Source organism: Neopelma chrysocephalum, unplaced genomic scaffold, assembly GCF_003984885.1.
Source record: "Neopelma chrysocephalum unplaced genomic scaffold, ASM398488v2 Primary Assembly neopelma1_97065, whole genome shotgun sequence".
NCBI classification, from domain to species: domain Eukaryota; kingdom Metazoa; phylum Chordata; class Aves; order Passeriformes; family Pipridae; genus Neopelma; species Neopelma chrysocephalum.
In genome coordinates this window covers 2,706,470-2,730,486 of record NW_020925707.1, presented here as the reverse complement: position 1 = coordinate 2,730,486, position 24,017 = coordinate 2,706,470, and the positions used below count along the sequence as shown (strand labels likewise).

The window sequence follows — 24,017 nt, the reverse complement described above, 5'->3', positions numbered from 1 at the left end:
ATTTGAAATAGAGGCAACAAGCAGTACTGAACTGTACTGAACAAAGCAGTATTTAAATCATGGGAGTAGTTAGCTCTCAGTTCTTACATAACTTTTCTCATAAAAGAAGACTTCAATGCAGTGTAGTTAGTGCAGTGTGGTTTGTATTTCAATTTAGTGGCACACCTGTAACTAATACAGAAATGTTCAGATATGTTTAAAGCAGGATGACTTAATGTTAATTGCAGTGTTCAACCAGACTTACGCCTCCAATGACTAAGCATACTAGAGTGCTCACTTAAAAAAATCAGTAGCTGTTAAGCAACCTGATGAAAGGTTTTGGTTTTCAAATTAACTTCTTTAGTGTTGATCATGTCATACACTTGCATGAGCTGTCCAGACATTAGTTAAACAAGTTTGGTAAGCTATTTTTCCCCTATCTAATAAATGAGGATCTGTAATGGAAGTTAATTGAACTTTTAACTGAACAAGGCCAAAAGAAAACGATCTTCAGTGTTTGAGGGCTGTGAGCAGATGATTATTTGCTACCTCTTAATAGAGGGGCAACAGGTTATTTGCTCCTGGCTCTGTTACAGTCCCATTTCTCTACAATTTTGGTTTCAGTATTGTACTTCCTCCTTCACTATAGTATGGAAGGGAAGCTGAATTTGATATATAAGTTTCAACCTGATTGCAGGGTTTTTTTTAATTGAAACAAGATACTGACAGTGTGGGAGAGAAGACCAACTATCACAACTGATCTCTTTCCTTTCAAAAAACTGTAGTTGAAATCTCAAAGTATATGTTACTGTTTTATCAGACATTCCCATTGAATATGGATGTAGATGTTCATGCTTTATTAGGGAGATGTTCTACATGGACTTTTAGAAATTCCCCACCACTTCTAGGTTTCAAAGTAATGTGTCTCCTTCACTGTGGCACTGTCAGCTGACAACATTCCTGCTGTTTTGACTGTTATAATGCAGGTGCCTATGCTGGGACTGTGGTGAGAGACAACTGACTTAAACAAAACACTATTAAAGATAAATGACTAAGTGTAGGGAATGTCTTCACTGTGACGGACTCAACATAAATCTTCAGGTGCTGTGCAATGGCATCCTTTAACTGTCAAGTACAGGATCATGGGATGTCTGGTTTAACTAGTTCTGATGTTGATGAAGCATCTTAACTATACAATTGGTTGTGGAATTTAATAGCACCACACCCCCAAGACCTTCCTTTTTGATTATTTGTTTGAATGAGTAGTTAATAAAAAATATTAAAGTTTCTATAAAACTTTTATTTGATGCTTTGTATTAAAATCTACCACCTGATTTATTTCTGAACAGCTCATTTTACTAGTTGGTTACTTGATTATATATGTTTGTCTGCTATATGTCACTACAGTGAGTTTTACCTGCAGGATAATTTCAAGTACAGTTCAGTGCAATTTTTAATATGGCTGCCAGGTTAATAAATAGATCTAGACTGGAATGCAAAATACATATAACCTCCAGTATAAGGCTTACAGACTTCATGAACTTACTGTTTTACCTTGAGATATTAATTTACTTCTATTCTGAGTATATACATATCCTGCTCTACAAAACTACTTGATTGTTTATTTATCCTAATACCACTTTTTAGAAGTGGTTTAATTTCATATTGAAGGAATTGTTAATGAACGGTCTCCCTATTATTAAAATTTTTTAGCCATAGCAAACATTTGTTTTCTAATCTCCAGAAAGGCTTCAGTCTCCGATTTGTAGCCTAGGTGTGACCAGCTGTTTGTTCTAACTTTTCCAGGTTGCAGAGTCGCCAGTGCCTCAGCTGGCTCAGATACGTGCAGTCAGGGGCTCCACCTGGTGGTGTGTCCGTAGCGGAAGCAGACGAATTTGATTAATCAGAGATGGCAGAGGGGACTGTGAAAACTGCAGATGCTATAAGCAGTGTACCTTTAAGCTTCTGTCTCGGATTTTATTTTAAAAATTTAAACATATTTCAATATGTCTCTCACAGCAAACGTGAATAGTAGTTTTTCACTTGACACAGGGAAGATAATTTCATTGTGAAGACAGTCAAACACTGGGACAGATTACCCAGGATTCTTCTTAAGTGCAAAGGAAGGAAAACTTTGACTCCTCCTCTTGATCTGAGGTTTTCTTATCCCTTATGTTGGCCTTTTTCTGTGCAACAGCACTGTATCACCTGTTGTGAGCTACAGGGAGTAATGATAAAGCCCATGCATGTATTTATAACACCAGTGTAGACAGTTTGTTTAAATATCTGCTGTGTAGCAAGGACTTCCTTGTACTTTGTTTTGTGAGCTCAAAGTGTGGGTTGAGCTTGCCTTTTCTTTGCTTAAGTAAAAAGTGTTTTAAACTGTAAAAGGACCTGAGGAAGGAAAAAATGTAGTAATTTTGTGGCAAAGTAGTGTGAATGAATCAGTCTGCTTGTTGGATCTGAAGGATGTTTTCATATGTCTGTTCAGTGTGGCTTATTGCCACAAAACTGATGAGTTTATCGTCTTTCTTAAGGTTTCATGCTCTTCTGTGGAAAAAAAGAAACGTGCTTTTCTTTTATCTTGTCACTTGTCACTCTTACTGAAAGTGCAGTGGTAGCAAGGGGAAGGAGAAGAGAACACATACTCCCTGTCATACTCCTCTTTTCTCTTCCCTCCTTGTAGTGCCAAACAGTACAGGAGCAGACACAACCTTACGCTGCTGCACCGCTGCTTTCCTCTTTGTGTGCTTAAGTACAGAGGCTTTACCTTAACCGCTTGTTCTGGAGAGGTGGCGGTGTGTGTGCTCTATGAGAGGTAGTGGTGTAGGTTTTCAAGGTTGGTTTTCTTTTTTCCTAGGAAAACATTTCTCAAAAGAGTGAATGAGAAGGGAGGATTATCTTTGCCAGTGACTGACTGCACTTTCTAGCAGTCCAGCTTTCCTTAGGTTGTTCAGGCTGCACTGTCAATTGAGTGGAAGTTGTTAGTGCTCCTTAGAATCATTATAACGTACAAGAACAAAATGAAGTGTGTTACCCAGGAGTTTTCACAACCTGTGGAATGACCATTTGACAGATGGTTGGTTGTTTGGTTTTTTTTTTTTTTTCCATAAATCTGATCATTAATGCTTTCAACAAGGCAAAGCATTTTAATAAGGCTATTTCATTCATCTTACCTTCCTGATGAGGAAACAAGAACCAAGCCATGATAGTATTTCTTTTGGGGGATATAAACCTTGGCACTGCCATAGTGGATACCTTAATAGCTGTGAAAATTGAAATGGGAGCCTGACATAACAGCACTTCATTTGTACTTTAGCTTTCAGTACAGATTTTTCTTCAGCTGGACTGTGATGAGCTGGGTATCAGACTTGTAAAGTCTTGTTGTCTCTGTTTTTCAGACACTTGTCAAGCTCCAGAAACCGTGTCTGCTAATATGACTTGCAACGCCAGCTTGAAGTCTTCACATCACAAGTATATGTATGTCTTCATTCTGGGACAGCTGCTGCTGGGAATTGGAGGAACGCCGCTGTATACTTTGGGAACAGCTTTTATTGATGATAGTGTCCCAAAACACAAATCTTCCCTTTATATAGGTAACTTTTAAACTGTTTATAACATATTGTCTGGATTGATCATAAACTGCAGTACCTTCCAAATGCTTTTATGAATTACTCTAAAAATCTTGTAATTGTTTACTTATGTGCATAAAGTGTTTCTTCATCAGTTACTGTGCAATTTAGGTATTAGTCTGCTTGAAGTATCGAGTCTTTTCAAGTTTTATTTTGTAGAGCTGATAAAGTTACTTTGAGCACCTCTCCTGTTACTTTTTGATATCCGTAACTGAAAATGGTTGTGGTTAATGTAGCCTGTCTGTTAACAATAGAATAGGCTGTAGCAAAAACTTGCTTTTTAGTGTCACAGGTGTTGAAAAATACTGCATATCAGTTAGTCAGTAGCTAGGTCATATTGTATCCTTTAACAATTTTATTTACTTACCTTCTGTTAGTAAGCTGTGCACTCAGTGTGGAGACAGTGCTGTGCATTGTGTGTTCAATGCAGTTCTCTAACCACGTACAAATTTGGCACTTTAGGAGGACATACTAGAAGTATCTTTCCTTCATTCAAAGCCATAGTATTGCTTTAGGGTTAGGGTTGTTTAAAAGCTAAGGAACACTAATTCTTATCAGTAGTTTTTAACTTTTTTCAGTCATCATTCTCTGGGTTGTGTGCATTTTTACTGCCAAGTTCATTGTAGTCTAAGTGTGTTTTCTATGGGTTTAAAGATATTTGTTTCCCCCCATTTTGTGTGTAAGCTGATAGAAGCATTTTAGCTATACTTATAACTTGCAGGAGGAATTCAAGTCACCTCAGATTCCAAGACTCATTTCCAGACTTTATTTTATGGGGCAAAATTGAAATCATCACCTATTAGCATACAATTCTTGCACATTTATTCCAGACAAGCCACTTCATTTGATGCCAACAAATACAATAGTTGCATGTGATAAATCTAAAATAACAAAAATGGGTTTTATTTTTGCTGGTATTATACTTTTTCTTCATTTCCCTCCCCCCATCCCTACCCCTGAAGCCGATGAAATAAATAGAGCAGAATTAGGGCTGTCTGCACGACTGGGGGATTAAATAGTGACCTGAAAACTCAGGAGAATTATGTCAGTGTTCATACTTAAAAACGATGAATACAATAAACTAATGTATGTACAATCTTCAGGCATCTGAGTTCAGAAGAGCAGTGTATTCTGCCTAATATAATAAAACTGAAATGCAAGTGAGTGAGCAGGTAGCTACCTTAAGCCTTAATTCTTTTTCTTGCTTTTATGCAATGTATTAAGGATTTAAAGTATATCGTGTTGCCTTGCCTAATGCAATAAGGCTTATACAAGGCAGCAAAAAAACAAACAAAAAACCCCTAAAACTTTCTGTAAAGAGCTGCTAGCATCTTTGACTATAGGCTTGTAACTCAAAAGTTGATAGTTTCTTTCTTTTCTAATCTGGGTGCATTTTCATGAGGACTGTTCTGCTCTTGCTGAACTGGGACATCAACAACTAAAGCCACTGAAAAGTTAAGCAATTGCAAATGATATTTAAACTGAGTGATGTGTAGGAGGAAATAGGTATCTTTTAAGCTTGGTTTGAAATTCTGTAGAATGAATGTGACCTTAGAAAGTTCTGATAGGCATGTCACTTTTTCCAAAATACAGGAAAACCTGGGATATGTTTACTCAGTGTTTATTTTGACTTGAGCATCACCTTTTGCATTGGTTTCCCCTCTCGCACCCTTCTCACCTTCCTGCCTCCCCCATCATTTCCTTTTGCTGTCTAACTAGAGTGAAATTAATACTAAGTACTCAGGATCCAGACACTTTGGAAACATCAGAAATCCAGATTCTTCAGCCGGGGGAAGCAGCGTAGAATATCAGCAGTAAGAATGCATGTTTACTAATTATTTCAGGTCTTGTTTCTGTTAGTTGCAAGCCTTAATCTTCAGAATGCTCCTGATAGCAGTGAGTGCTAAACTGCCACAGAAATCTTTGTGATAGGCCAGGGAGACTGTTGTGATATTGAAAAAGTCTTGTACTTTTTAGCAGGATATGGTTACACCTGCTACTTTGCAGGTTAGGGTTTGTTTTTGTTCGGTGGCATGTTTTATTTTTTGGCTTTTTTTTTTTTTAGATGGTGTGTCTGGATTTTTGTTGGTGTGTGTTGTTGGTATTTGTGTGTTGGTTTTTTTGTTTGTTTGTTTGTTTTGCTTTTTTTAGTGCTGTCGGGCACTGTCAAGAGCCCTGGCTTTGTATTTTAAGGCAGATCCAGTCAGACATTTTAATGGAACCTTGTCTTTTGATCTTGAAAGATGTATAAATACTTAAGATGGAAAAATATAAATAACTAGATTCTTAAAGATTTTGGTCATGTACTGTTAACAACTGGTGCTCATACTTTCACTTCAACTTTTTCCTCAGCTAGCTCTTGAACGTAGGCACAAAAGGTAGGTGCAAATGGCAGTCTAATAATAATTAAAGATGCAGTCAGTGAGATGTTTTTTGCTGAACCTCCGAGTTGCAGCTTTTAATGAGAGCTGCAAATTTCCTTGCTGAGGCATAAGTATAAATTTTGTCTTCTACACACTGTAGTTGAATTAATGAGAGTGAAAAGAACAAGTTGAATTACAGAACTTTGATCTGAAGTTGATTTAAGAATTTTACTAAAAGAAAGCTTTAAAAAGAAAAGCTTAAGTTACGGTGGACTCGATGTATTTTCTCTTCTAGGAATTGCCTATGCCATGTCTCTGCTGGGTCCTGCTATTGGATATGTTGTAGGAGGGCAACTGCTTAATGTTTATATTGATATCCAGATCCCAGAAAGGCAAGATACAACTGAATTTATTGCTTTCTATTTTCTTTTCCTAATAATTTTAATTGAAATCTTCAGCTTTTCTTCCTGTGAGAAAGAGTTTTTGTTCAGAAAATACTGCATTTGCAAGAGCTTCATTGACTTGTAAGCAAGTTGTACTCATAAAGGCTTCAAGTAAGTGAATTACTTCTCACAGGGAGTAGTGTGACCCCATTATGTGTGCAAGTTTCTCCATAGTGCAAATATTTAGTTCTAGCTTTTTAGATATTAGCTATTTTAAAACTGAGTAACAAAAAATGCTTTGTCTTCTGTTTAGTTGCTCGTTTAAACTGCACCTATTGATTTCTTGTGCAGAAAGTTTCCCTGAGTTGCAATATGAGAGGTAGGATACTGCTGCTTAACTCCTGGCAAAAAGCTTGTGAGAAAATCTAACAGGTTGAGTAATAGTCTACTATTAAAAAATGTTATAAATTGTACAACTGTCCAAGCCAACAACTTCATTTAGGTTTTTATTTCCTGTGTTTTAGAGCAATGCAATGGCATTCTGAACTTCAGAGTTGGCTTTGACATAACTCATTGGTTATGAAGATTCTTTCTAAACCCAGCTTTTTCGGTATCTTAATAATGCTTTAGGATCTTGAAGTCAGGGCCAAAGAGTAGCCTCTAAATCAGAATGACATTTACTAGTGAGATGAAAGCTATATTTGGTAGAATGCAATATTTTTATAATAGACCCTGTGAATGTGCAAACAAGCAAACAAAAAATTTAATGCATGTGGAAAACAAGAAAATTACAATATTAAAAGGCTTTCTGTTAAATCAGTTTTAAGAATAAATATTCCAGCTCATGAAATCTGAAATTGCTGATTGAAATTCAGAATGATAAATCTGCTTTTTCTGAATTACTTTTTCAGTACAAAGGTGGATCACGATGACCCACGTTGGCTTGGAGCATGGTGGATAGGATTTCTTGCATGCTTTTTTGCAATTTGGCTTCTTATAATACCTTTTTCAATGTTTCCAAAGCACCTGCCAGGTAAAGGTTTAGCAATACTGAGTTAGTTTGGAAGAGAGATTTGTTTATATTTGTGGTTATAGACTCCTGGACTGGATGTTTCCTCTTTGATTCCATTTTTTGGTTAACTTAAGTCTTTGGCTAAAATCTGCTAAATACTTTTTTCCCCCCCAATACGTAGCCTTTAAAATAAGGCACATGGACTAGAAGAAGGATCTTGTTTATGGTGTCCCTGCCCGTGGCCAGGGGGTTGGAACTAGATGAGATGTGAGGTCCCCTTCAACCCAAACCATTCCAGGATTCCATGGTTCTTTTCCAGTAGAACTGGAAACAGGTACCCGAATGTGGAGACTGATGGTCAAATTTTGGAAGATGCTTCCATCTAAGCACCCAGAACTGTATTTAAAGCTGCTGTGTTACCCACCAAGAATAATGTGGAAACTCTAATGACTTAACTCATGCACTGTTGTCTTTGATTTTTTTATTAGTTTGGATGGAATAATAAAGCATGAATCAAAGTATCCCAGAACAGTCTTCTAGAGAGATACTTAGAATATAATCTCTGTTCAGGTAGATATTATCTAGGAGTCCCTTGGAAGAGCATCCAAAGGAACTTAGTATACTAATATTGAAAGAGAAATCATGGAGGAAAAGAAACAATGAAGTAGGGAACAGGGGAGAGTGTGAGGATGCTTTAAAAAAATATTGAATGGGCTTCAGCATACTCTGAAGATTTTAGGATATTCCTGATAATATCTTATTGCAGCCAAGATATTCCAATGGAAGCATGATGCTTTCAACAAAAATATCTTTTCAATTTATTATTGATCTCTTTATAAATCTGTACCAATAAAACACTGAAGAAGACCTGCAGTATCTGACTACTTTTTCCAAGTAAAGGAAATGTGAATTTTTCTGCCTTTTTGACATTAAATCTATGAGCACAGGTATTCAATGTTTTCATTGTCAATAAATATGACTTTGTAGGAACAGCAAAAATACAGGCTGAAAAAGTCTCTGAAACTCATGATGATGGAAGTGAGGCCCTAGTTCGGATCAAGAATATTGGAAAAAATTTTAAAGACTTTCCTATATCTCTCCTGGTAAGAAAAATCTGAACTTTGCTAAAACTGGTGTATTCTGAGGAATGAAATTCTTTTTCGTATAATCTATAGATATTTAGAAAGGTAATTGCTTCTTTATTGTGTTGTGATAGTCGTCTCCAATGCTACTGATAATATAATGGATATTCATTTTGTTGATACTTGAGGTTGTTAAAGCAGAAAAGCATATTACTGAAGTTCCACTTAGACTATCTACTTTAAAATATAGTGGCTTCTACTTTAGTTGGTACCAAAATCAAATGATTTCCGGAGCATTATTATAATTTCTCTCCATAGATACTGTTGAGGAATCCAGTGCTTATGTGTCTAATAATAGCCAGTTCTTCAGAAGCTTTAGTTACCACTGGATTTGCCACATTTCTACCAAAGTTTATAGAAAATCAGTTTGGAAAGACGTCAAGTTTTTCAGCAACTCTTGGAGGTAATGTGGCTTTTTATTTATAAATCTTAGATATATTATATTGAACACCTCATTAACATGGTGGAAGATTATATGGGTATCTTGTTTGCCTGAGATATTTGTAAATGTAATTACATGGAATGCAATTTCACATCAGAAACAGTATTTTTGTTATTCTTGCCTGCTTTGTGAAAACTTAAGTTTTAACGTATAAGTTAATACTTATTAACTTAAACTTAATTCATCAAAGGTGCAAATCTACTTGTCTGTAGGTTTTTTGAAGACTGTCAATCTCATATTGGAAGTAGAATGAATAATTTGTGTGCTGATGAGACTGTAGTTTATTCCTTTCTTATTCTTGGTGAAAAACATTTAATTTTCCTTACTTAAAATCAGCTGAAGTAGCATTAGTATCTTAGTCCCACTAAAGCAATCAAGATAAAGGGCAGTTGGAAAAAAAGCAGTGCTTATTGCAAATAAGTGGTTGACTGCCCTTCTCCAATTCTGCAATAATGTTACGGTGAGATTGATTTACAATAAAATGACTAATCGGGATATAAGACAATTATGTAACAGCTTCTATAGTTGGCTTACTGTCACTTATTTCTATTATCTGATATGGAAAAGTAATAGGCAGAATTCTATGAAAAGCTGAGTATTAGAGAAACAGAAAAATTGGGTGGAAGAGCTACACTCAATATGGTCCCATGATTAACTCTGACACAATTACTTCCCAAGAACAGTAACCAGATCAAGGCAGAAATGATGACCCACAGATGCTTGCAGTATGACAGACTCAGTGTTTCTAAAACATGTCTTGCCAAGCTGTAGAGTGCCGCAATATAAGGATAAGGTAGCTGAGCTGCTCTTTCTCCAACAAATATGTTTGGGAAAGACTTTCTGACTGACTGACTTACAATACTGGATATAGTACTGTCACTCTTCCTGGCTTCAAAACAAAGTATCTTCAAATTTTGCATAGAAATAGATTATGAAATACATGCTCAATTGTTAAACAATAACCAGGGGTGAAGCAGAAAACTGAGTGTTGCTTTTTATATCCATAGACTTTGTCTGAATGCCTTTGAGTTGAAAATATTGATAGGGCTTATTAAATGCACAACTTTAAAGAAATGGCTACACTCATGTTGAAAACTGTCTGTACCTGAACTGAGCTAGCTAGTCTGTTACCAATGACCGTGAAAACTACTAAAACTACCTTTGACTAAGATTGATTGTGACCTGTGCAGTTTTACCACTGTGCTTGAACTGTCTCTGAAGTTAGCTGTCTCGGGTCAGTGCAAGTTATGCTGAATTCTGTGTTGTTTTGTAGATTAGCCATGTAGAAGCCCAGTTATTTATCTGGAGTACTAATAGAACAAAGAGGATAAATCATTGTGGACTATATGGCTTTGGACAGCAAAACTGACTCAGACGTAGATTTCTTTAAATCTTTCAGTAGATGCCTCATTGCATCTTGTGCTGTCTCTTGTATAATAGTGGTTATGTTCTTTTAGTAACAAGTTCAGTACACATGTATAGCAAAGAACATGGACATGTGAAAAAAGACACTGAAGCAATGAATGGGCATTTTGTATTTTCTGAAGTGAAAAGTCCTACTGGTGTTCAGAGATTCCTGCCCAATATGTAGTACTCCTAAGGCATCTAGTTTGGCTGTGCTGAAGTCGGGTTTTGGACAGCTGTAAACTGTACTGTCAAGGTGAGCTTCAGTAAAGGCTAAAGGTCATGTAAGGGCAGAATAAATGAGTCATACAGTCAGATTCTGGTAGTATAGTTTGAAAATGACGTCATGTGGACTGCATTTTACAGGTAACTGTTTTGATTTTTTTTTTCATAGTATAAAATTGCACTCTTAATTGCTTCACAATTATGTCTTGCATTTTTGTGTCTTGTTTTCCTCTAGGACTTGTATTAGTTCCAGCAGCAGTACTAGGCCAAGTCATAAGTGGCATCTTGGTTTCCAAGTGCAAAATGGATTTGAAAAGCATAATCAAGTTCATGATAAGCACTTGTTCAGTGGCCCTGCTATTAAACACAGTGTTTTTATTTGCCAAATGCAGGAATGAACCTTTCGCAGGTGTCTCTGAAACATATAATGGGTAAATATATTTTAATGCACTATGGGGTTTGGTGTTAATTTTTAAAATAAAAAGGTTACATCATAGAATACAAATCCTTTTAAAATGTCATATTTTGCTTCTATGTATGAATCTGAAATGTTTTATGCAACTTTATAAAGGTTTGTTTTGGAATCTTCATGTAATAGATGAGAGAAGGTATGGATGCCTTACCTGCAAAACGTTCTGAGCAGTCAAGCCCTGCTTGACACAAATCGCAGCTTCTGTAACAATTTTAGGTGTGGTAGGCACATGGCATTGACTACACCTAATTTTGTATTGCTGTAAAAGTAGAGTATTTTGTATCTTGTTTCATTTAATCAACTCTGGATAATCTAAACAGTTTGTTCCTGGAAGGAGTTGTCAATTTTGTGAAAGCACATGGAAGTGCACTGCAACTTACACTGACTGCGAGTTTTTCACTAGGAGAGCAAAGACATGATTGTAGCATCAGGTTCTAGGGCACTTGGCCTCCTTGTACAAAGGGGGCTTTCTTTTTTTTTTTCCTGGTCTAATGGCTGATAGAGGTAGGAACTTAATGCGAAGAGGGAATAGCTCAGTGACAAAATTTAAGACCAGAATTGGTGGAGTAACATGGTTAATTGAAACACAATTAAAATATTTTTGGCTAACATGTATACAAAAGAATTCTCTAAACTCAAGGTACTTTACTATCAATTAAACAACATAATTCTCCTTCCTAATGAGAATCTAGTCTATCACTCATTTTTAGATATTTGTAGTAATTGTAAGAAATTCTAGGATGAATTCTTCCTATTGCTGTGAACAAAACTTACTCTGGAAACCAGTAGGGCACTGAAGGAAAAGAAGTCAGAAAAGTGAAAGCAAAATGAAACAAAATTAAAAAGAAATGTTTGCAAGGATGAACTTTCTTTAAATACTGAATTTTTAGGTCCATACTTGAAAAAAATGGATAAATGAATGTGATCAGGTCACCACTATGTTGTAGAAAATGCCCAATCATGCTTTTTAAAGAAATAAGTAAAAGATCATAATGTTTCAATTCTTATAGTTCTACATAGTACGAACTTCTGTAGCACAGGCAGTGTTTAAAAGCATTGGTGTTCCAAAACTCTGCTGTCAAACAGTTGGTTACTCTGTCGTTATTTAACAGAGCCAAAGGCAACTCCAGCTGTTTGACGGTCTGCCAAAGAGCCAGATGGTGCTATGCAAAATAACTCTACTAGGCTGGTAACTAGGGGCTGCTAGCTACCATTTCAAAAAGTCATAATAATGAGCAACTGACTGAATAACTTCCCTATACCTTTGTATTGTTTTCCCCAATCCCCCATTTTAGACAAGGGTTAGGTACCATTATCTTGTGCAAAAGCATGATCTGAAAAGTTCTCCTCCCATGCAAAAAAAGCATTGAAACCTAAATAGGGTGAGCAAGAGGAGTGTTGCACTTCACTGCCTCAATAGCATGAAGTGCACCATGAAAATGCAGAAGATTGAGTTTGGGAGCATATTGCTTTTGTAGCCTCTAATGCACATGCAAAGTGGTAGAAAGTAGAAATGTAATGTCACGATACCTCAATTAATATGTATTTCCTTTTCCAGAAGGTATGCGAAGTGAATAAACAAAGTTTTATATATTGGTGACCAAAAGAAAAATAAACTTACCAGTCATTCAGATTTGGTCTTTACAACTTGCTGTAAAAATTGACAATATATTTAAAGGCCAGTGTTGAAATCTGATGCATAAAATATGGCTCTGCTTCAGTGTCAGAAAAAATTCTAGCAGCAAGATGACTCAAACAATTCAGGACTGTGAAAACCAGAATTCAGACTTTGGTTTTAAAAAGGTTATAGTTACATACTGAGCAAAAGAATCTGTATTCATCAACTGAATACTAAAGAGGTGGTCTAGAAAATATAACATGAACAGGTTGTATGATAATGAGCACCTGACAAAAGGTAGAGCTGAACTAATTTCCATCTGAAGTTAAACACAGTTAACTTGTATTTAACAGTTTTGCATCACTTTGTCAGTTATGTACATTAACTGTTGCTGAAGACTGCTTATCTACAGCAATTTGGAGTCAACCAGTCCTGAAATAACTCTCTTGCCTCAGTGTCCATTATAAAAAATGGTTTAGTTTTAGTTAATTCAATGTTAAATGTTAAACTATATACAGGTCACTATATACATGTGACCTGCATCAGAATAGTTAGTGGAACTAATACAGTGCCAGTTCTGAAACTGTATAAGCTTGTGGAAGTATAGCCAAGTGTCTGACTCTTGCTTATACTACTGAACAAATGCTTCTGAAAGAATAAATTATGAAACTGCTCTGACAGCTGACTTGGAAACTTAATCAGATTCATTTTTGTGGAGAATTTAAAGAAATCTTTCATTGCAAGCATTCTCTTTCTATTGAAAAATAGCCTGGAGGAGTGAGGAAAGCTTTCATAGGCTTAGTTCCAGAACCATACCAGTACAGGTTCACTTTTGAGTACATGTGTTAGTGAAAATAATATATAGTTTGTAGTAACACTGTTCATTACTAAATTAGGCTATCAGCAGAACTAGCATGGCTTATTTTGTCTTAACAAGCACTTCAAAAGAATTGTTTTTGCCAAATTTAATTGCCCAATATTTCATTGAAAACTTAATGAAGAGAAATGCAGTAACTATTTCTGTAGTTCTGTTCATTTCCACGTGTCTTTGGGATTCCTTTGCTGTGAAAGAACACCCAACCGATAGAGTTTTTAAAGGGCATTTAATTGTCTCATCTGCTAGGCTTTAGAAAAGCAGTGGTATCTTTTTTCAATGTTTTTCTATGACCATGCATACCTAAATGTTCAATCCCTCTTTGAAGGTCACGGAAGAGAGACATTGTCTGCACACTTAATCGATTAAATATTTCTAGGCTTTGCATGCCTCACAGGCTAACAAGGCACTGTATGAACAAATCTGTAATTAGTGAATTTGCTTACGATGCACCATAGTTCATTCTTCATACGTAGAAGAATGAAAGTTAGTTTGGTTAGGCTTAAAGCACTAGTGTAATTTAGAAGGATTCCACTGTACTTCAACTGAATGGATTCTATATATAGTTATGAAATTCCTAATATTCCATTTGCAGTTTGAATTAATGTAAGTTTTCAGCTTAATTCCTAGATATATTTTCTCCTACTAGTATTTTTACTAGCTTAAATTCTTATGGAGAAACCTGCTTTTATATAATTAATGTGGAACTTTCATTTTACAGTACAATATTTAAACTACTGGCAGTGTCGGAATCCTGGTTTTAGGTGATGGGACTCTGAACCTGTTAAACTTCTTTACTTATTAATTAACTACTATTAGAAAATCAAAGGGTGTTTTTATTCTCTCTGGTTACACCTCAAGGCAATCTTCACACATCCCAAAATGATTTTTCGTACTAATAACATTGTGGGACTACTTCAAATACAACTAGACTATAGCCTGTTACTGGAAGTAAATGCCTAAAATGAGAGTAGATATAGTAAGCAAGAGTTTAATTTAGCTCTGTTATTCATTAGTTATTCCCCAAACAGCCAGGAAAAAAATATTTCAGATCTTCAGGGTGTGATAAGACTAGTTTCTATGTTATTGGACTCTGCGTTTAGCATATGCACTTGTCTTGGTGCTTGTACAATTTAGATGTCTGCAGAACAGTCTTAAAAATAGTAAAAATGCAGTGGGTTTGCAACTGGACTTGAATCAAAAATGGGGAGAAACCTTGGAATATGATCAAAAGAATAAACAACACCAAATAGTGTTTTTAATCTTGTACTTTTTTTCTTAAAATTGTAAATTGAAGAAATTCAAATACCAAAGTGTGTGGGAGGGAAAAGATGGTATAAGATAAGAATTGGGCTGATATGCAGAATTTTGTGATCTGTTTTGTGAATGGAAACTGCAGGGATAATCTATGGAAGGAATAATAGCATAGAACCAACTAGGTGCACAATAGCTGGAAATTCCTAGAGATGTAGCTATTATAAACATAACTTTTAAAGTAATCAAGTGCATCAATAACCTGACTTAAATACTGTGAGATTTATTATGCTGTAAATCCTGCAGTACTTATTTACGTATCTTTTGTTTTTCAATTACTTTATTAAAAGCCGATTAACTTCTGCTTTTCAGAACAGGCACGCTGCGCAACTTGACAGCACCATGCAACGCTAACTGTGGATGTTTGCGCTCTATGTACTACCCAGTGTGTGGCAGGGATCGAGTTCAATACTTTTCTCCCTGTTTCGCAGGATGCAAATCATATCTTGTTGATAGCAACATGACAAAGGTACTTTATGCAATGAATATAGCTGACGTAGTCTGTTCTGTTCTGGTTTCCTGCAAAATGCATTGTATTTCAAAAGCATCCTTCCCTTAGTATGACAGGAAATTGCAGTATTTATGAATCTAAGTCACAGTCACTACAAGAAAAACTGTTGTTTTTTTTTAACTTACCAGTTCAAGTGGAATGAATACTGGTATGTGTCACAGTCCAATACACTCTGACCAGGTGCTCTTAGACATTCCACCTGTAGAGGTGTAATGTTTAATACCAAATTTTCTTGATAACAGTTGATGTTACATGGGATTTATGATTTAACAGAGTGATGCAAAATATGCTAAAAACACAACACAAATGTAAGTTACCTTTAGCAAAATACGATTGCAATACACAGTTCAGTTATGGTACCAGTGTGACTCCGGTTGCTGCTCTCTAATATGTTCACTGTCACAATGCTGGGCTTCCCCAGTTGTTGGGAAGGCATATGAAGCCAGCTCAAGCCTATTGCTCTCTGATTTTTTTCTGGTAGTTGTCTGGCTTTTTATGCTTTATGTTGGGGCTGAGCCACACTTCCCAGCTCCCCATGCTGGTCTGGCTAATTTAGAAAAACATTCCCACTCTCTTAATGAACTCAGGCAGAACCATTTACACCACTGGTTGATTGACTCAGCTGTCACAGCTTTTTCTTTTCTGTATGGCATTCTTTGCAACAGCTCTGGTCATTCACAGCCTGCATTGTTCTGGGAGCTTCCTGGGCACATCTCTCTTTCCCATCTCCTCTGAGCTTCTTCCCTGGTAGGGGTTTATTGGTCAGTCACAGTGTTTCTCACTTGTGTGGTGATGTCATTTTGCAAATATTACTTCTCCTAGACATTCTAATGCTGAAAATAAGTTAAATCTAAATGTACTTTAATAGAATTGTCAATCAGAAAACTAGAAATCAGCAACTGTTTTGACATTACCTGCAGTTCTTTTCTACTCGATATTAAACTAGTTTAATACTGCTTCTGTGAAGTTTTTAAAACTTGAATGTCAGTTGCCCCGATGCAGGAATGGTAAGCCATGAAATTGGCTGGTTATCAAGCCCTTCCAGAACTCAGAGGCTTTCTGTGCTTGTCTCTACTAGTATAACAAACTCTTGAGCAGGGATGTGGGAGGAGTGTAGGAAGATTCTAAAGACATGCAATCACCTGGGTACTTTTTATATCAGAAAAGGACAGTGGTAAATGAGGAGGTATTATCCATAAGAAAATATAGGAGACTGACTGCTGCTTGCTATGAAAACTTCACATTTCACTGACATGGGGTTTTTTTCTTAGAAAACAAACTTGTGTGGATTTAAAAGAAGTGCATGTTCCAGTTGTTCCCCTGCTTACAAAAGCAGTCCAATATAGCTTCTATTGTTTCCTGCTTAAGTCTTAAGAGTAGAGCTCACCTCTCTCCCTGCATATGATTTGCCTTTAACTTTAAAATCTTTAGTTTCAAGGGTTTTTTTTTATGCTTGCAGCTAAAAACTTGATACAAAATGGAGACTGTCGCTGTCTTTTTAGGTCAAAAAAGCAATAATAACTTTTGCTCAGGTGAGATGGATCACTCAAGTTCCGATGAACCACTTTTAAAAATTAGGGTTAGTGTCATCAGGAAATGGACTGTTTCCCTTATAATAAGGTCAAGGTTTATTCTTGTGTGATGCAGATCCAATGAATATTTACCAAAATAATGCCATTTTGTGTCTTTCTTGGAACTAAATTTTGTCTTATATATTTGTAGATATACCACAACTGTTCCTGTATTGGGAAACCAATAAGAGAAAATGGTTCAGAAGACTTTCTCTTTGAAGCTATCTCTGGGAAATGTCCAACACAATGCAGATTTTTACCTTTATTCTTGACGATCTTCTTTTTTGCTGTAGTTTTTACATTTATGGCTGTTACTCCAACAACTGTGGCCATTCTCAGGTACGTTTTCTGGGCTGAAAGACAGGTAGCATTCTTGTGAAAATTCAGATCAGTGAAATATTTTTATTTGTTTTGCTTTGGAATGTGTACTTCAACAGGAAATACCTTGCGCATTGGTTTAAGTACTCTGTGTAGTAAGCAGGCAGTGCTTGAAAGAGAGCAGAGTCATACAACTGTTCACTTTCTCTCTAATTACATTTGATTAGTAGATATGGTTTGAATCTATTAAAATTTGCCTGTTTGTATCAGAATCCTTCTTATGGGAGCACTCTTGACTGTTTTAGTTAAAGCAAGAAGGAATAAATATGCCATGTGTTTGAATGAAGAAAATGTTTGACTAACCTGTGTATCAATAGTGTCAGGTCTTCAAATTGTATCAAGAAAAGAATAAAACAACCAGTCTTGTATTCTCAACCTTTGTTTCCTGTCTCAATTCAGAGTTCTAGCTTGAAAAATTGACCTGTCAAAGTCTATGGACTACCTTTCATGGTATTGATGTTGTATGTATGGTGGTCACAAATATAAAATGTGATAGCATGTATGTTTATCAGTGGTTTCGGTTTGTTTTTTGTGTGTGTTTTTTTTGTTTGTTTTGTTTTGTTTTGTTTTTTTTATTTTACAATGTGGTCCTCATTCTGGGTGTAGGGCTGTTTTCCTGTATGATGAAGTCTGACTTGTACCTCTAATACTTCTAGAGAGAAAATACCCATGATGCATAGGCATACATGCAAAATACACATGATGCTTTGTGAAGTTGTGGCTAGATGCTCTTTGGCAGGGGCTTGAGGGCATAAATGATACACTGCAACAGTGCCTTATAATAGCCTCCTGTTCGGGGTAGGTGTAAATTTGGAATTAACACCTTTTCATATTAGTGTGGGGGCAGAATAATATGAAGTGTTGCATTATCTTCAAAACTGAACTGATGTAGTTTTATTTTGATAATTCTAAGCAGCAGCATTCGGATATTTGAATCCTTGCACACTTCAGCTAAAATAGCGAGACTGTTTTTATGGAAGAAAGGACTATAGAGTATTTTAAATGTTCAAAACCTAAGTTAAATAGCTAAATGTCGGGTAAGTTTTACAATATATTCTGATATCTTTTCAGCTGGCTTATTTTGTGCAACTTTAAATGTAAACTCACATGGTCATGACAGTGTTCTAGTGCTAGATATAGTGACCTGCATGATGTAAAACTCATTCTCCTTTACTTATTGCCTTTTGGGTATTGGGGTCCTAACACTGACTGCTATAACTGCTCATCTTGGATGTTTTGTGGCTAATCCTCATACATTCTCCAGAATGTGAAAATAACTTCTGAATATGTAAATATGATATTTTTCAATATTGATAAAGTTTATTAAAGAAAAGACATGTTACAGTTTATTAAAGAAAACAGTTCTGAAACTAAATTCTATAAATGAAGCAAATTAGGTTGTATTTAGCCTTTATAGTAGTATCGTTGGGACACTGTCATAAAAACATGTTTGTTCCTGGAGAAGTATCAGAAAAAAATGGGTAAGAGGTAAGGAGGTAAATTTTGCTAGTTACTAAATCACTATATTGATTTGTATAGCATAGGCCAGAATGGTTTAATTATAAAGTTAGGTAACTCAAAGGTTATGAGAATACAACATGTGCTCTGCTGAAGCCTGGTCTCAATTCATTTAGTGCTTCTTTAGGAATAGTAGCTCAGGATTACAACCTAGCACTTGTTTTCCTTGGTTGTTCTATGGAAAAAAAGTTCAACAGTATATCAGGGTGCTGGTAACAAGCTACCTTTTTATTTATAATGTTTGTTAAACTACTTAAATCTAAAATTTCTTGATGGGCTATGGGATTTTTCTCAGTCTTTTTGTCTAAACAGCATTTGAAGTAGTTTTGTTACTTGTTCTGCAGGCTGGATTTCTAAACCAAAGCATATTCACTGAGGGACACAGCAGAGAAATGAAACAGTTAAAACTTGTTTACTGTGCCTTAAACTGCAAATCTTGTTACAGGTGTGTGCCACATAAACAGCGGTCATTTGCTCTTGGAGTACAGTTAGTGTTTCTACGACTACTGGGTACGATTTTTTTGTTGCAACATTTGCCTCTGAATAATCTTCTTATTTGACATTTTTTTCTAGACTTTTAAATAATGCATTAAGAAGCTTTCAGAGGAGCTTGAAGCAGCCTGTCATTGGCTTATAGGATACACTTGTTGTAAGGTACCATCTGGATTCAAATTCCTTGTTAAATAGGGCATTTGTGCTCATTGTAGCCTTTCTTGTTCTTATCAGCACAAACCAAATACAGGTAACTGTCATTCAGCTAAAGGCACCTGCTGTTATTTTTGCCCAGAAGAAGGTCTGTTAAGAACGTTGAGATAAGAAAACCTGATGTAATAGAAAACAGCTTCATGAAGTTAACATCTGAAGATCCAGAAGTTTAAAGAAAGTGACTGTCATACACTTGTATTCTTATTGCCCATGCCAGTATATTTTAAAGTGGATAGATGGAGTCTTCCCTCCTCTCCCTTCCTTTAAAATTCCTTTGACTAATTTTGGCATTTATTGAAATTGTAGACACTTGTACATAAATAATTACTGAGTTTTAACGTGGGAAATGTAACACTTCTAAATCTAAGCATCTTCAGCATCTCGATAAGACAGATGAATCACCTTAAGTAAAACAAAACTAAGTGTAGGTGTATTTTGATCTGATCCACACTGACCTGAATTTTTTGAGGCATATTTTAAGTTCTTGCTTTTGTAATAGACAGTTTTTAAATGGCATATTTAATTCAAGACTGGGACAAGACACGGTTACTTATTTGACTTTTATGTCAACATTTAGTACTGCAACCATTCCTTCTCCTTTGAAATCAAATATCTAAGTGTGAGTTCTGCTTTGCTCTACCAGTTGAAACCTCAATTAGTCTAAGTCATTCTACTAATACAGCATAATAAAAGCAAACATCCTCACAGGTAAAAATTAGCTGGGAGGTAGTGTTGGGTATTATATGAGGGCTTCTCTGTGTCATTTCACTCAAACTTAAGATATTAATGTTAGTCTAGACTCCTAATTTCACTGTGGATGATAGAACTTTTTGCACTGCCTGTACTAGGACTGAAGAACTGCAGCAACTAACAGCATTACTTAACAGCAGCTGCTGTAGACTTGAGGAATCACACAAAGGTTCTAGGCAGAAGACCTAGTGAGGACATAGCTACTTGTTAGCTCTAGGACAATTTAGGGCTTGGGTAGGTTAGGTAGATATACAGTGATGTACCTGGGGTGTTCATTATAAAATTGGCTATACCTGGATGCAAGACACTTGTGCTTTATAAAACACTGCTGTGACAAAAATCACAAAGATCTAATAAAATCTACACAGGAATAATTTTAAACACTGCTTTTTTTTTTTTTTTGTGAAATTTTTTCCTGGAAGCTTGGCTACATCTGAGGGATGGGAAGACATAAGTAGCTGAAAATACTAATATTTTAGTTCTCTACATTTGGAACAAGTTAATGAATATGATCTGAAGGAAGACTTTTAGTTAAAATCCTGCTTCCTTGATTAGCTGCTTTCACCCCTGATTTAAATCACTTTATTTTTTTTCAGTGAAAACTGAGGAAGCTTCAAAAAACTCAAGTCTTTGAACAAACTTCTTGCTTGATAAAGTGAGAGCTGTATAGAGAATTAACTGGCACTCTATGCATCCTACCTGTTAATTGAGAGCAATGTTTAGGTACACACTTGCTGTGTACTATGAGCCCCATGACTTTGTTTAAAATATTCTGTTTAGTGTTTGGTTCTCCAGTTTTATCTTCGCACCAGTTTGGCATTTCACTGTATGCACAAAGGCCAGGTAAGACTGTTTCAAGTAATTCAAACATTCTAACATTTTACTGTATTTTTTAGGTACTATTCCTGGGCCAATTTTGTTTGGTGTTTCTATAGACAGCAGTTGTACTCTGTGGGATATCGATGAATGTGAAACTAAAGGAGCCTGCTGGGTATATGATAATGAAAGAGTAGTTTATCTGCTGATGGGCATGAGTAAGTAATTTCTTTATATTAAGTCTGTGTACAAGGTAATAGATATACTGACCCTGACTGCTAGATGGGAATTATTTTAAAACAGAACCTTACACTTTTAATTTTTAGCAGCAGTGTTTTAATTTTTTTTTCATAAATAATAAAAAGCAAAATATTGTGCAAGGAGAAAGACAACATTAAGTGACTCTTTAAAGGTTACTTAGAAAATATTTTAAATAATAATACAAAAGAGTTTTGCTCTTTAGTTTTCCTTCATTGTCACACTTTATGTACTGAATTTTAAGGGACTGGCACACATCTCAGTCTGGCCATAAAGATGATTAGGAACACAAAGATGATTAGAGGGATGGAGCACCCCTCCTATAAAGAAAAGGCTGAGAGAATCGGGATTGGTCAGCCTAGGAAAGAGAAGGCTCCAAAGTGAACTTATTGTGGCCTTTCAGTACCTGAAGGGGAGCCTACAAGAAGGATGGAGAGGGACTTTTTGTCAGGGAGTGTAGTGATGGAACAGTGGGTAGTGGATTTAAACTCACAGAGGGTGGGTTTGGGTTAAATATTAGGAAGCAGCTCTTTACTGAGAGAGAGGGTGGCCAGGCACTGGAACGGATTGTCCAGACAAGTTGTGGATGCCCCATCCCTGGAAGTGTTCAAGGCCAAGCTGGATGGGGCTCTGAGCAACCTGGTCCAGTGGAAGGTGTCTCTGCCCGTAGCAGGTTGCTGGAACTAGATGGTCTTTAGGTTCCCTTCCAACCCAAACCATTCTGTAGCTATCTGGGTTGTGTGTTGAAAGCTTAAGGTCTGAGGAGCTTTCTTCTTCTTGTCATATTTCAGTTCTTTTCTCTAAAGTATATAAAGTTCTTGTAACTATCTCTGAACACTGGTCAAAAAAAATTCCCAACTTGTTTAAAAGTCTGTTCCCTTCAACTATGTGAACTGTGTGTGCCTGTGGGAGAGAAGACAGGGTAAGCTTGCATCTGTGATAACTGTTCTTGTCATGTCTTCTAGGTACTTACAGTGCATAAACTGAAGTACCAACATCTAATCCTGAAACTGAAAAAGCAATGGTCACAAGGCCAGGTTTCAGTATCTCCCGGGCATGTTTATGATAAAATACAATCCCTTCTGCTTTCTCCTTCCCCTGGCCCCCCAAGTTGCACAAACACCTGTATATAACCTTTTAAGGTAGCTGATGAGAGAACTCTTAACAGGCATTCTATGTGGGAAGTTCTAGTTTGTGAAAAAGAGACTACTGATACAGCAAATGACAGTACTGAAACAAGGAATGACTTGCACTTCAGGCTAGAATGGGGTGAGGAAATACAAAACTGAAGCAAATGCAACAGCTGCTGCAAACAGAAACTCTCAGGCTGGTGAAGTTCAGTTGAAAGACTGCCTTTACCTGCCCTTTGCAGTTCATGTAAAATACATTTAAATGAATGCTGTGCATTTCAGAGTCTTACACTGTAACTCATCTTGGGAAACTTTATAAATGACTGAAACACTTTTTGCTACTGAAAGTGAATGCAATAAGGACTCTTCTATTCTTTGCATTCAGGTGCTGCTTGCAAAATCATCACAATCGTCTTTGTGGTCCTGGCAGTGTATTTCTACAAGCCTCCACCACTGAATAAAGCACTGTCGCCAAAGGATGCAGAAATGGTATCTGCTGTACACACATGAATTATGAGCAAATCAGGGACTTTTGAAAGAAACCAGTAAGAATAAGCACTTTTACAACAGTTGTACCAAAGTTCTTGTACACCCTTGCCTGAATATAAAAGATCACATTCAACATCTGAGCAACTTAAAATATTTGTGAACCTGTAGTGTTCTTTAATTTGCTAAACATTGCTTAGTATTCCATTGAGTATATCCAAAGAAATGGCACTTTAATTTGCAGTCTAATTTAAAAAGTCTAGTGTGTAACTTAATTGAAACAAGTTGCTTACTCTGACTGAGCCCCACTTACCTCTATTCGTAACTGTAGTGGGAGAAAACAAGTAACTTGGAATATTAAAGGGAACTATGTATGTTCTAAAAGGATTTATTTTAATGTGCTCATAATCTGGGCTAGTGCCTTTGGGGATGTTTTTCTATAGCAACACTTGGGAATATGCAAGTTTGGCCATTTTAAAAATATTTCTACATGTTATTTTAATGGCATAAGTTCACTTCATAGTATTGCAGGAAAATGTAAATGGTTATAATATGTTAGCTGGGTTGTAAAATCAAAATATTGCTTAATTTGAGTGTTTGAGTTTCTATCTGGAATATATATAGAAAGTTGCTGTTCAGCTGATTTATTTAAACATTTTTAAAATGTTTCTGTAAAATTTGAAGAGAAAACCTATTTTCTTACAATTTCTGTGTATGCGCTGTCACTGCCAAATGACTGAGTTCTAGGCTTCTCAACTCCAAGAAGCACAATGCTGAAAGCTAGCAAGAATGTGTATGGAAAAATCAGAAGTAGAAAAATATAGCTTTAGTTTTTCTTTTTGACATAATAAGTAGTTATTCAAGCTGTATTTGTATAGCACAACAGAAGTGATATACAAGTCAACCACTGTTACCAGACATTAAACTAGTGCCTGCTACTGAAATATCATTCAATGTTGACAGGAAATTTTTAATGAGCCAGATATCCCATATGTTTGTTTTACTTTGTTAATAAACACTTCTTTTTTGTTGCA

General features: G+C 36.1%; 1 protein-coding gene across 1 annotated transcript in view; it reads left to right on the top strand.

The window, feature by feature from the left end:
- SLCO4C1 (solute carrier organic anion transporter family member 4C1) overlaps positions 1 to 24,017 on the top strand; it is a 30,013-nt gene extending 5,996 nt beyond the window's left edge. Inside the window, exons 3-13 of the mRNA XM_027671255.1 lie at positions 3,381 to 3,575; positions 6,270 to 6,366; positions 7,269 to 7,390; positions 8,357 to 8,472; positions 8,770 to 8,914; positions 10,818 to 11,013; positions 15,173 to 15,329; positions 17,094 to 17,281; positions 19,284 to 19,348; positions 21,190 to 21,327; positions 22,883 to 24,017. Of these exons, the coding sequence (XP_027527056.1) occupies positions 3,381 to 3,575; positions 6,270 to 6,366; positions 7,269 to 7,390; positions 8,357 to 8,472; positions 8,770 to 8,914; positions 10,818 to 11,013; positions 15,173 to 15,329; positions 17,094 to 17,281; positions 19,284 to 19,348; positions 21,190 to 21,327; positions 22,883 to 23,007 (1,544 nt within the window). The 3' untranslated portion in view covers positions 23,008 to 24,017. The remainder of the gene's footprint in view (positions 1 to 3,380; positions 3,576 to 6,269; positions 6,367 to 7,268; positions 7,391 to 8,356; positions 8,473 to 8,769; positions 8,915 to 10,817; positions 11,014 to 15,172; positions 15,330 to 17,093; positions 17,282 to 19,283; positions 19,349 to 21,189; positions 21,328 to 22,882) is intronic.